The sequence below is a fragment of the Schistocerca americana genome, chromosome 3, assembly GCF_021461395.2.
Source record: "Schistocerca americana isolate TAMUIC-IGC-003095 chromosome 3, iqSchAmer2.1, whole genome shotgun sequence".
NCBI lineage: Eukaryota > Metazoa > Arthropoda > Insecta > Orthoptera > Acrididae > Schistocerca > Schistocerca americana.
Window position 1 is genome coordinate 524,459,081 of NC_060121.1, and position 13,693 is coordinate 524,472,773.

At 45.2% G+C, this 13,693-nt stretch overlaps 1 protein-coding gene across 3 annotated transcripts in view; it reads right to left on the reverse strand.

Moving 5' to 3' along the window:
- Nucleotides 1-13,693, reverse strand: part of LOC124605430 (zinc finger protein 569-like) — a 138,335-nt gene that overhangs the window by 34,844 nt on the left and 89,798 nt on the right. For all 3 annotated transcript variants that reach the window (XM_047137092.1, XM_047137093.1, XM_047137091.1), the window contains one exon: nucleotides 5,860-5,957. In XM_047137092.1, the coding sequence (XP_046993048.1) occupies nucleotides 5,860-5,957 (98 nt within the window). The remainder of the gene's footprint in view (nucleotides 1-5,859; nucleotides 5,958-13,693) is intronic.

Here is a 13,693-nt window from a genome sequence, read left to right on the forward strand (position 1 = left end):
ATATTTTTACCGGTTGCATCTAGCTGCTTCCTGCGACTGCTTACACAGCCAACAGCCACATTTATGTAGCCAGAAATAGGAGAGGGTACCACTCATACGCCACTCAACTGCGCATGCGCAAGAGTCCACTCGTAACTGCTAAAATGAATCTAATGTAAACCATTGTGACGTCACGCTCATCAGAGGCAATTTGTTGTTATGAAGCATTGCATAGTCTTTCTAAAGCCTTTTACACACTTTGCTGTTGGCAAATGCTTGTATGAGCACTGTGTTTTGTTGCTGTATATGGCACATTCCCTTTTTAATTTATGTTTTATTTTCCTTTTTTTTTACCAGTCACGTTTTATTGTTGTACTATTATTCTGCAGTAGCAGGATACAGTAATATCCTTTGTTAGAGTATTGATTCTTACCAGTTAAAATTACAAAAATTTAACTGCAAACTAAAACAATGAAAAATTCCCAGAATTCTATAAAATTCCCGGGTTTTTCTCGGTTTTCTCCCAGATGAAAAAATTCCCGGGTTTTTCACGGATCTCCCAGTTGTCCCAGGTCATATGCACCCTGTACCGGTCCAAAGCATTATGGACCCAACTCCCTGCAGAACCCACTGAATCACATGCCTGAGCTGCATACTTGGTATTTGGCCCCTCTACATCTTTCTATTATGATCATCTGGTGTCAGACAAATCCTGCACTTGTTAGTAAAGATAGTCCAATGCAGTCAATTGAGGCCCCATTCCAGATATTTCCTTACCCACCAACTCATATGCCATGGTGCTGAGGGATCAATACTATTGTTCATAATGGATGCCAAGAGACCAAATGGATCATGTGAAGATGGTTTCACACAGTCTGGGTCAACACAGTCCTTTCATTTGGTTTCAAAAAGGCAGCACACAGTTCTGCTGCATTTTCATTGAGGTACATTTGAGACGTAATTTGAAGATAATAGTCATCAGCTGATGTCATTACACTGATGTTATTTGTTTTTGTGTGAGCAGTCAATTACAGTCGTAGAACTCAGCAGCTCCAATGTCGTAAGCAGCACATCTGAGCACAGTGTTTCGTTTGTGAGTTGAAATGAGCTTCTAACAACAAGAAGCGACTTATCTTTTATTTACTGCATGCATTTTAGTCTGAACTCTCACATTTCTTGCATATTTGTGTATCTAGTAGTCACAAGTCTGCATCTTTTATAACTGTGTAATGCAATTTCTGCAGTTTTTAGCATGCTGGTTTCAGTCACATAGTTTGAAGCTGTTGCCAATGAGCATCACTGTAGGGACTGGCTGTGGGGATGCAAGGTATGTCCAGCACGTCCCTTGTGCCCCTGATCAGTCCACTACAGTGATGCCCCTGGTTACTGCTTGCATTGAAGATGGCCCCTCACCCATGGTCGAGTGGAAGTTGTGGCACGCAATGAAAGACTTTCCAGGGGAGGTCAACTGAAGGGCCTCCCTAGTTCATCTGACAAACAGCTTTCAGGCACTATCTGTGGCTGACAAAGATCCTCAGCCAGGTGCACTCACTCACTCTGTTCCAGAGAAAGCTTCTTGACCCACAAGATCTGGGCATCCACAAAGGATGTGGGATTACTGGTAGTTGGTAGTTCCAATATCAGGCATGTAATGGGACCTCTTGGGGGTATGGCTGCCAAGGAGGGGCAGAAATCCATTGTGAAATCTTTGTGTATACCATTCCAGATCTGGAACAAGTAGTTCCAGATGCCACGAAGAGCACATTGAGCAGCCAACTGCAGGTGGTGGCTGCAAGTGGTTGCTTTGGATTGGAAGAGATTTTCTCGTTTTGGGCAGCTAGCTGAAGTGGTAAAGACTTCCAGTCTTAGTGGGCGAGACAAAGGCAGAGTTCACAATCTGTAACATTGTCAACAGCAACAATTTCAGACATTTGGTACACGCTCAGACGTTCTCTGAATGTGTAGGTTGCAGATTTCTAAACTTAGTATTTCACAGAGTGGTGGAGTTTCGTGTTTTGCTTAATAGGTCAGATGTCCACTATACACAGGAAGGGCCTACATGGGTAGCAGGGGCTGTATTGAACAGATCGAACAGTATTTTAGGGTAGAGGGTCTCAGGAAAACAAAAAAAGATTTCAGTCTTAAAGAGTGCAGAATGAACAATGAGAAGAGGGTAAAACATAGGAACCATCAATATTGTAGTTGTTAATTGTTGTAGATGTGTTTGGAAAGAAACAGGTCTCCAAGCACTAATAGAAAGCACTGAAGCTCAAATTGTTACAGATACAAGCTGGCTAAAGCCCCAGGGATCAGCTGAAAATTTTACCAAGGCCCTAGTGGTGTTCAGAAAGGACAGATTAAATACAGTTGGAGGTGGTGTGTTTGTTGCTGTCAGAAGTAGCTTACGTACGTACTTCGTGTTCTGCCTTACGGCAGGTCTTGTTATGGGGGAAGCCTCGTCAGAGAGGTCCACCACATGAGCGTCTACGGAAGTGATTCCAGTGGTGGTTTCCTGTTGCCTTCCACTGATGATGATGAAATGATAATGAGGACAACACAACACCCAGTCCCTGAGCAGAGAAAACCTCCGACCCAGCCGGGAATTGAACCTGGGTCCCTTGACGTGACAGACCGCTGCACTGAGCACTCAGCTATCAGGGCGGATGAAGTAGCTTATCTTGTAATGAAATTGAAGTAGACTTATCCTGTAAGTTAGTACGTGTAAAGGTTATAACTCACAACTGGAATAAATTAATAACTGGTTTCTTTTACTGACCCCCTTACTCAGATGATTCAGTTACTGAATAGTTCAAATAAAACATGAGTATCATCTCAAATTGGTACCCAACTCATACAATTATAGTGGGTGCTGATTTCAATCCACTCTTGATATGTTGGGAAAAACAGATTGCTCAAAGCTGGTGGCAGATATATAACATTGTCAGAAATTTTACCTTTCTCTGAAAATTATTTTGAGCAATTATTCTAGGAGCCCACTCAAAGAGTAAATGATCGCAAAAAAATACTTGACCTATTATCAACAAATAATCCTGAGCAAAATAGGTAGCATCCTGATGGATACAGGGCGTTAGTGAGTACAAGGTAGTTTTGGTGAAACTGACTATCACAACATTCAAATCCACCAAAAGTAAATGCAAAATGTATCTATTTAAAAAAGCAGATAAAAATCCATTTGACAACTTCCTAAGAGTTAGTCTCTAATCCTTCCCAACTATGTAAGTGTACACCAGATGTGGCTTAAACTCAAGGATAGTATCTGTAGCAAACGAACACTAAAATCACATTCCAGAATTGATTACACATTTAACACAATTTTCAATTGCACTGTTCATTTAAAATGCTGAACTGTAGGGGAACAAGAAGCAGGATGACTTTCTTGCTATTGCAACTCAAAGCACACTGAGTTAATATGAGTCAGTGTAATGATGATTCTGTTCTCCTCATCACTTTCCGTGTGTGTGTGTGTGTGTGTGTGTGTGTGTGTGTGTGTGTGAGAGAGAGAGAGAGAGAGAGAGAGAGAGAGAGAGAGAGAGAGAGAGAGAGAGAGAGAGAGACTATTCAGAACATGGTTCCTAAAAACACTGAACTTAGTCTAGACCACAATTTTAATGTGTTCCAAAAATGTTAATTGTAGTGTACACTTAGTTAAAAGAAAACAATGTTATCTCAATACCAGGAATCACGCCAGGAACTAAGAATTTGCTTCTGTTTATTGGCTTCGATTTTGAGTCCAACTAATTCTTCTCTGCTTTTTTTAAGTACTTCATTAAAAAGGGAATTGGTCGCAGATAAGAGGTGATTAAGACATCATTTTTCACTTAAAACAGAATTTCAAATGGATATTAATTCATTTGTTAACAGTAGTAGAGGGTCTATACAAGGGCGATGCACTTGAGGACAATATTATGGAAATGGAAGAGGATGTAGATGAAGATGAAATGGGAGATACGATATTGCGTGAAGAGTTTGACAGAGCACTGAAAGACTTGAGTCGAAACAAGGCCCCCGGAGTAGACAACATTCCATTGGAACTACTGACGGCCTTGGGAGAGCCAGTCCTGACAAAACTCTACCATCTGGTGAGCAAGATGTATGAAACAGGCGAAATACCCTCAGACTTCAAGAAGAATATAATAATTCCAATCCCAAAGAAAGCAGGTGTTGACAGATGTGAAAATTACCGAACAATCAGTTTAGTAAGCCACAGCTGCAAAATACTAACACGAATTCTTTACAGACGAATGGAAAAACTGGTAGAAGCCGACCTAGGGGAAGATCAGTTTGGATTCCGTAGAAATACTGGAACACGTGAGGCAATACTGACCTTACGACTTATCTTAGAAGAAAGATTAAGGAAAGGCAAACCTACGTTTCTAGCATTTGTAGACTTAGAGAAAGCTTTTGACAATGTTGACTGGAATACTCTCTTTCAAATTCTAAAGGTGGCAGGGGTAAAATACAGGGATCGAAAGGCTATTTACAATTTGTACAGAAACCAGATGGCAGTTATAAGAGTCGAGGGACATGAAAGGGAAGCAGTGGTTGGGAAGGAAGTAAGACAGGGTTGTAGCCTCTCCCCGATGTTATTCAATCTGTATATTGAGAAAGCAGTAAAGGAAACAAAAGAAAAATTCGGAGTAGGTATTAAAATCCATGGAGAAGAAATAAAAACTTTGAGGTTCGCCGATGACATTGTAATTCTGTCCGAGACAGCAAAGGACTTGGAAGAGCAGTTGAACGGAATGGATGGTGTCTTGAAGGGAGGATATAAGATGAACATCAACAAAAACAAAACGAGGATAATGGAATGTAGTCGAATTAAGTCGGGTGATGTTGAGGGTATTAGATTAGGAAATGAGACACTTAAAGTAGTAAAGGAGTTTTGCTATTTGGGGAGCAAAATAACTGATGATGGTCGAAGTAGAGAGGATATAAAATGTAGACTGGCAACGGCAAGGAAAGCATTTCTGAAGAAGAGAAATTTGTTAACATCGAGTATAGATTTAAGTGTCAGGAAGTTATTTCTGAAAGTATTTGTATGGAGTGTAGCCATGTATGGAAGTGAAACATGGACGGTAAATAGTTTGGACAAGAAGAGAATAGAAGCTTTTGAAATGTGGTGCTACAGAAGAATGCTGAAGATTAGATGGGTAGATCACATAACTAATGAGGAAGTATTGAATAGGATTGGGGAGAAGAGAAGTTTGTGGCACAACTTGACCAGAAGAAGGGATCGGTTGGTAGGACATGTTCTGAGGCATCAAGGGATCACCAGTTTAGTATTGGAGGGCAGCGTGGAGGGTAAAAATCATAGGGGGGAGACCAAGAGATGAATACACTAAGCAGATTCAGAAGGATGTAGGTTGCAGTAGGTACTGGGAGATGAAGAAGCTTGCACAGGATAGAGTAGCATGGAGAGCTGCATCAAACCAGTCTCAGGACTGAAGACCACAACAACAACAACAACAACAACAACAATAGTAGTAGATAATCCATGGGCAGTGAAGTATCTATATATTGAGGTCTTTTGTTGCTCATGTGTATGAAGACTGGAAAGTCCTCCATTCTTAACATCAAAACTAATCTTCTCAACAATGCACACAAGAAGACACTTAATTTCATGATGCTTCTGGTTTGCTGAAGCTTTTTGGCCATTATAACTGCATCATCCTTAAGTTTCAGTTGCCTTTGTTGCCTGGCTTTCTCAAATATTTCAGCCAGGCATCCTCACAAGTATTGTCATAATTTCCAATACTTGGAAAAATACAAATGTACGGGAAAGCTCCTGCTGAAGTTCAGCTATGTAAATGACAATACAGCTAAATAAAAATACAAAATTTTGATTAATGGTGAGTAAACCTGCATCATGTGTTGTTTGCATTCATCAAGGCTGCTGTAAGCATGTGTGCACTGTCCACAGAGGTAGATAAGGCACTCACTCGCTTCAGTTCTTGAATCTAGAATGGGTGAGAAAAAAATATTTTTTTTTAGTATTTTTTGCTCTCTGTAAGGACTGCAGTAAAATTTTATGTTTATGGTACACTACTACAAAGTTAAAAAGTTTATATAAAAAGTTCCCAAAATTCAGAAAAATGAATGATACCAACCATGTTACATTAAAAGCTTTTAAAATGCACTAAAATAACAAATAACATGATTAAAAATAAGTAGAACTTACACTATAAAGTACACACTGTAAATAATAGACAAGCAAGGGAAAAATAAAAAGCACAACTAAAAATAAATTAAAACTTCTTGTTAAATTGCAACACAAAAGAGTCTACATAAAATGTTGACAATACAAGGTTATTCTATATGACGGATCCATTTCAAAAATTCTCTAAATACCTTCTCCCAATAGAATTTCGCCAGGTCCTATTTCGAATCCCATGCTACTTTCCTTGATGTTGATCTCATCCACACCGAGGGCCAGCTAGACACGTCTGTCCATATCAGATTGGTTGTTTTGAGGAATAAAGGGACCAAACTACAGGGCCATCAGTCCCTTGTTTCACACGCAAACAAGGCTCAGGGTAAAACAACTCCCAAAGTACATTTGGAAAAGGGAAAGGGGGAAAATGAATGCAGAACCACACCTAAAAAGAAAACAAATGGGACAAACAAAAACAGGGAAAACATACACGATAAGGAAAAGCACAAGATTGTATTAAAACCATAGAGCAGATGGTCTGGGATGGCTGATCACAAGAATAAAAGAGGATGAGCCAGCCACTCTGCAACACATTAAAATGTCCACCCCAAAAGGACAAGGGGAGATGAACACATGTAGGGAAAAGACGAACACAAAAACAAACAAATGAAAAGAAAGGGTGACAGACTTAAAATGGAGGGAGGGCGGAAGCCCCAGAGAGAAGGCCAAACACCCACCCTTAGACGGTACGATAAAAACCCCCTTCACTAATAAAACGTAGAACTAAATCTGCCGCTGAGGCATTGTCACAGAACACCGAAGGCAGGGTGCTGGGACGGTTAAAAGTCCACCACAGAGCAGCTAAAATTGGGCAGTCAAGCAAGATGTACACGACAGTCAGAAGGGAGTCACAGTGACGCCGAGGTGGGTCATCGTGATGAAGAAGGTAGCCATGTGTTAGCCACGTATTGCCAATGCAGAGCCGGCAAAGGACAACAGATTCCCCGTGAATGGCTCGCATGGATGACCGCCACACATTCGTAGTCTCCTTGATAGCACGCAGTTTATTTGGTGTACTAAGAGTGCGCCATTCCGTATCCCAGATTGTGAAAACTTTGTGGCAGAAGACTGCTTGCAAATCGGTCTCCAGTAGTCCAATCTGCAGAGATGGTTTATTGGTGGCCTGTTTGGCCAGGTTGTCAGCAAGCTCATTGCCTGGTATCCTGATATGGCCTGTGGTCCAAATGAAGGTCACTGAGCGTCCACTGGTGCAGGTGGCATAAAGAGACTCATGGATTAACATTACCAAAGAATGCCTAGGAAAGCACTGGTTGAGAGCTTGTAGGATGCTTAAGGAGTCACTACAAATGACAAAGGACTCACCAGAGCAGGAGTGGATGTGATTAAGAGCACGACGGGTGGAAACCAACTCTGCAGTGAAAATGCTGGAGCCATCCAGCAAGAAGCATTGTTCAGTATGGCCAACGTGAGCATAAGCGTAGCCAACAAGACTGTCAACCAATGGTCCATGGTGTAGATTATTTCTGAGCCCTCAAACTGGCCAAGAAGAGAGATAAAAGGCCGATGGAGGGCCACAGGTGGAAATGAGCCTTTGGGGCCTTGCAATAGGTCCAGCCGAAGCTGTGGCTGAGGACCATGAAGGTGTATGGAAGTGGGCCTGCAGGAAAGGTGGTAAGGGGGAAGAACTGAGCTCATGAAGAAGTAACCGGATACGGACGGTGAAGGGAAGCCCATTTCCAAGCCGACGTTGCAGGAGAAGGACCGCCGTGTTGGGGAAAAGAAGATTGCAATTTGGATGGCAAGGCAAACTATGTATGTGGGCGGTATAATTTGTGAGCAACTGCTGCCGCCGGAGTCGCAATGGAGGAACGCCAGCTTCCACAAGTAGGCTGTTCATGGGGCTGGATCGGAAGGCACCCGTCGTGAGGCAAACTCCACAGTGGTGGATGGGGTCTAGTACACTCAGTGTAGAGGGGGCTGCTGACTGCTGAACCATATACCATGCTCCCGTACTCAATACGGGACTGTACGAGGGCTTGGTACAGCTGCAGCAGTGTACGATGATCAGCGTCCCAGTCGGTGTGGGTCTTGCATCGAATAAGATTAAAGTGCCACCAGCACTTGTCCTTAAGCTGAAGAAGATGGGGAAGCCAACTTAAGCGGGTGTTGAAGGCCAGTCCCAGAAAGCGGTAAATCTCCACTACACCTAGTAGTTGGTCATTGAGGTAACGTTCTGGATGGAGGTGGACGGTACGACGATTACAAAAGTGCATCACAGAAGTTTTGGTGGCAGAAAACTGAAAGCTGTGTGTGAGGGTCCACGATTGCACCTTCCGTATAGCTCCCTGCAGATGGCATTCAGCCGCAACAGTAGACGAGGAGCAGAACGAAATACAAAAATTGGCAGTGTAACTGAGCGGAGATACTGACGATCCTACTGCTAATGCGAGACCACTGAAGGTTATTAAAAAGAGTGGACAGATCCCTGCAGGGCCCCATTCTCTTGTATATGGGGTGCACTATGGGAAGCACCGATGCGAACTCTGAAAGTGGGGTGTGATAAAAATTTCTGTATAAAAATAAGGAGTGGGCCTCAGAGATCCCACTCATGCAGAGTAGTGAGGATGTGGTGTCGCCAAGTAGTATCATGGGCCTTTGTGAGATCGAAAAAGATGGCAATGAGGTGTTGTCGCTGGGAAAAAGCTGATCGAATGGCAGACTCCAGGTACACCAAGCTGTCAATAGTGGAGTGTCCTCGGTGAAAACTGCCCTGGGACGGAGCCAGAAGGTCCCAAGACCGGGTCAACACACATTCAAGCAGCTTGCATAGAAAGTTGGTGAGGCTGATGGGATGATAGCTGTCAACATCTAGTGGGTTCTTCCCACGTTTTAGCACTGGAATGATGACACGTTCCCGCCATTGCGATGGGAAGTCGCCATCGCTCCAAATGCGGTAATTATAAGGGGTCAAATAAGGAGAATATGGCAGGTGTATCAACCTGGAACCACTTTTCGGTAATGGCAGCCCAAGTTTTCTTACTCATCTGAGCATGGGTGTTGTCTTCATGCTACCTGTGCGAAGCCAGGGCAGGTAATACATTATTTAAAACAAGGAATCTAACCATGACGACATTTGTTAAAGCACAAAGCCTCAGCTAATAATGCAATATACGGATGAGAGCCCATTACTCATCAATCAGTTCAATGTCTGAATATTAACAAACTATAATACCAAAAATTAGTAAGGAGCTTACAACTTCAAAAATAATGTAATAACCCAAGTACCTCAGAAGGCATGTGCTGAGAGGTGGGAATGTTACCCAACCACAAGTTTAATTAGCCTTGGTTGCAAAATACTAACATCAAGAACAGACAGAGTTGTTGAAGGAGAAGAGATCAGTTTGGATTTTGCTGGACTGTAGATACATAGGAGGCAATACTGACCCTATCAATTATCTTAGAGAGAGGATCAAGAAAGGCAACACTGATTAGAATACTTTCTTTGAAACTCTGACATTAAGAAGGATAAACCACAGATAGTAAAAGTTATATAAAACTTTTGTAGAAATCAGACTGTAGTAATGGATGAAAGAATGTGTGCACATTCACCAAGGCTTGTCTACAGTAAGCAGTTTCAAGTGGATGTAGGTTGTAATACTTATGCAGAAATGAAGAGGCTTGCATAGAACTGACTAGTGTGAACAGCTGCATCAAACAACCTTTTGGCATGAAGACCACAACAGCAACACCACCATTAGTTGCCTGGCCACATTTTTAGAGAGGCCTATTCATAATACAGATTAACAAATGATGTGTCAGACACATTGCTAATAAGCACTGACTTTAATATTATTTTGAATCTGGTAAGATTGCCACTTCTTGCCTTGCAAGAAATCCTCTGCACCAGAATACAGCTGTCCACTCAGAGCTCTAAAAAAGGAGGCGCAAAGTTTGCATGAAAATTTGTTTACCGGCGTCTACGCGGTTATGGTAAACAGTTCATTCCCCTGTTGGGTCAATTCACTACCGACGTGACTTACAAATCAGTCACTCAGCCTATTACTTTTACTGTTGTCAGTGCTGCGAGCTCCGCTAACCTTTTTGGCCTGGATGCCTTTCAAGCTTTCGGTTTTTCTATCACTGACACCCTACAGTTGGTCTCCGAAGACGTTCCCTATCAATCATTGGAATCTTTGATCTCAGACTTTCCAGATATTTTTGAGGAGGGCCTGGGGCGTGTTTCAGATTTTGAAGCTCACTTAACATTGAAGGCGTCGGCTCGCCCGCGTTTTCTACGCGCGAGGCAGATCCCCTTGGCTCTCCTCCCTCAAGTCAAGGAAGAGCTAGACTGGCTGACAGCCCTAGGGGTCGTTCTTCCCATTTCTTCCAGTGAGTGGGCTTCGCCCCTCGTTATTGTAAGGAAGCCCTCGGGAAAATTATGTCTTTGTGGCGATTTCAAGGCCACCATTAATTCACAATTGGTGGTGGACACCTATCCTTTGCCTTGTGCTGATGAATTGTTCTCCGCTGTGGCGGGAGGCCAATATTTTTCGAAAATCGATCTGTCGGAGGCTTATCATCAGATACCACTTGATGAGGACTCCAAATGGCTGGCGGTCGTCAACATTCCGTTTGGCCTTTACCAATACCAGCAGTTGGCCTTTGGAATATCCAGTGCCCCGGCGATATTCCAGCATTATCTTGAGCATGTCACGTCGACAATCCCTCATTGTATTAATTACCTGGATGACATAATTGTCACAGGCCGAAGCACGAAGGAACACTTGCACAACCTTCGCAGCCTCTTTCTCAAATTCAGGTCTGTGGGCTTGCGTTGCAACCTGCATAAGTCAACCTTCTTCCAACCGTCCATGGAGTATGTGGGCTACACCATATCTCGGCACGGCACCCAGCCACTAGGAAGTTTGGTCCAAGGTATCGTCAACCTTCCTTGGCCCGCTTCGCTGAAAGAGTTACAAGCTTTTTTAGGCAAGATAGCCTATTACCACCGGTTCATTCCCAGGGCTTCCACTATAGCCCACCCCCTGTACTGCCTTCTGCACAAGGGTGTTCCTTTTGATTGGTCGCCTGCATGCGAGCGAGCGTTCACCTCGTTGAAGGGCCTCCTCACATCAGCCCCTTGTTTGGCTACTTTTGATCCACATAAGCCGTTGGTCCTGGCTACAGACGCTTCGCAGTATGGGGTTCTGAGCAACCACTGGCGTTTGCGTCTAAAACGCTTAGTCCCACGCAGGCCCATTACTCCCAGGTGGAAAAGGAGGCTTTGGCCATTGTTTACGCTGTTACCAAGTTTCACCCTTTCTTGTATGGCACGAAGTTTCAGTTAATCACTGACCATAAGCCGTTAATATCGTTATTTGGCCCCGCCTCTCAGATTCCGGATAGGGCGGCCCACAGACTACAGTGCTGGGCCTTGTTCCTCTCTAAGTACCATTATGACATTCATTTTCGCCCTACAGGACAGCATGCCAACGCCGACGCTCTTTCCCGTCTTCCGGTGGGCCCGGATCCTACGTTCGATCGAGAGGAGATTATGTGTTTTCATTTGGATGTGGCGTCCCGCCAAGCAGTTGATAGTTCTCGAGTCGCCAGGGAAACGGCGGCTGACCCGGTTCTCCGGCAAGTAGTTCGCCTCATTCAGCAGGGGTGGTCTTCCCGCCCTCCGGGCCGGGCCTCGGACCCTCTTCGTAATTATTTTCTTCTACGAGACCGCCTCTCGGTCTTGGAAGGAGTTCTCCTTCTGGCTACCGATGATACACCTCCTCGCGTGGTTGTTCCTGCAGGTTTACGAAGGGAGGTCATCACGTTATTACATGCGGGGCACTGGGGTGTTTCCCGTACTAAAACCTTGGCTCGCAGACATGTGTACTGGCCCGGTATTGACAGAGAAATTGAGCACTTGGTGGCCGCCTGTTCCCAGTGTGCGAGCCAAGAAGCATCTCCCAGGGCAGCGTTCTCTTCATGGTCGCCGGCAACCCAAGCATGGGAACGTGTTCACATCGATTTTGCGGGCCTGTTTCTCAATGGCTTTTGGCTCATTGTCACTGATGCTTATTCCTGATTCCCATATGTGGTTCGCTGCTCCTCAACCACTTCAGAAGTTGCAATCCAGGCACTCTCAAAAATCTTTTCTGTGGAAGGTCTGCCAATCACCCTGGTCTCGGACAATGGACCGCAGTTTATTTCGCAGACCTTCCAGGATTTTTGTAGGCGCTTCGGTATTCGGCACGTTTGCTCTCCCCCCTTCCATCCACAATCGAATGGGGAAGCCGAGCGCATGGTGCGCACATTTAAGACGCAGATGAAAAAGTATGTGCACGAATTTCCTGTGGAGGAAGCATTGACATTTTTCTTGACGGCATACCGGACCACACCAATGGGAGAACACATCCCCGCAGAGCTCCTCCATGGGCGTTAACCTCGGACTCTGCTGCACCTCCTCCGGCTTGGTCCTCGCCAGTCTTCACAAAACGGAGTGCCTGGCTTTCCACTGGGTACGTCAGTCTGGGCCCGTGGGTTTGGTCGCAATCCACGTTGGATACCGGCAGTGGTCCTGCGCCGACATGGCCGCCGGCTCTATACCTTGCAGGCGGGGGACCGGGTGGTACGTCGTCACCAAAATCAGCTACGTCCACGTTCGGGCACCCACCCTCCGACCTCTCGGACACCGGCTTCCCCATTGCCGGCACCTGTGTTGGTTTCACAGGGGATGTTACCTCCTCTCCCCGCTGTGACTCTGCCGCACTGTGATGGTTCTCAGCCTTGGCAGCCTCCAGTAGCTCCAGCACTGGCATCACCATCGTTCGGGATGCCACAGTGAGAGCCGGCCCCCCTAGCAGGCCCGGTTTCTCAGGAGGCTGGTTCACCTGGGGTCGTCCCTTCCCCTTCGTCCCCGCCACTGGGTCTTGACCCTCCCGAGGTGGAACAGGATCCGGCGTTCGACAGCTTGTCGCCCATTCTGTCCCGGGCTCCGGTTGTGGGACGACGGGGGCCTCTTCGTGTGGGTCACTTCCAACCGTATTCGATGGTTCCGGCTTGAGGGTTGGCAGATCCCCTCGACTCCGGCCTCCAATGGATGTGGAGGTCATCGCTCCGGCCCGACGCTCCACCTTCCGATGCAGTGGATCACAGTGGCTGCACCCCCCGAAGGAGGAGGAGTGCTGTAGCCACCAGAAAGATCGCGGGAGGCGCACATTGGCACGGCGTGTCACGGACGGCAGTTGCTGCAAGTAGAGTCCCGTCCACCAGAGGGCACGCGAGAATTCGGACGCGACCTCTGCCGGCATAACAACAACAACAACAATGACAACAACAACTCCGGCAGCATCGGGCCGGGCCCAGTCAGTTCACATCGGGCAGGTCTAGCAGACAGTTCCCGGTCTACACTAGGTGAAGTGCGACGGAAACGTGAATCGTGTTACTAAAAAACCTATCAAAAGAAGTAAAGCAATGCCATCAAGTTTCTAACACACAAAGCAAAATCAGTAAATCTATATCACA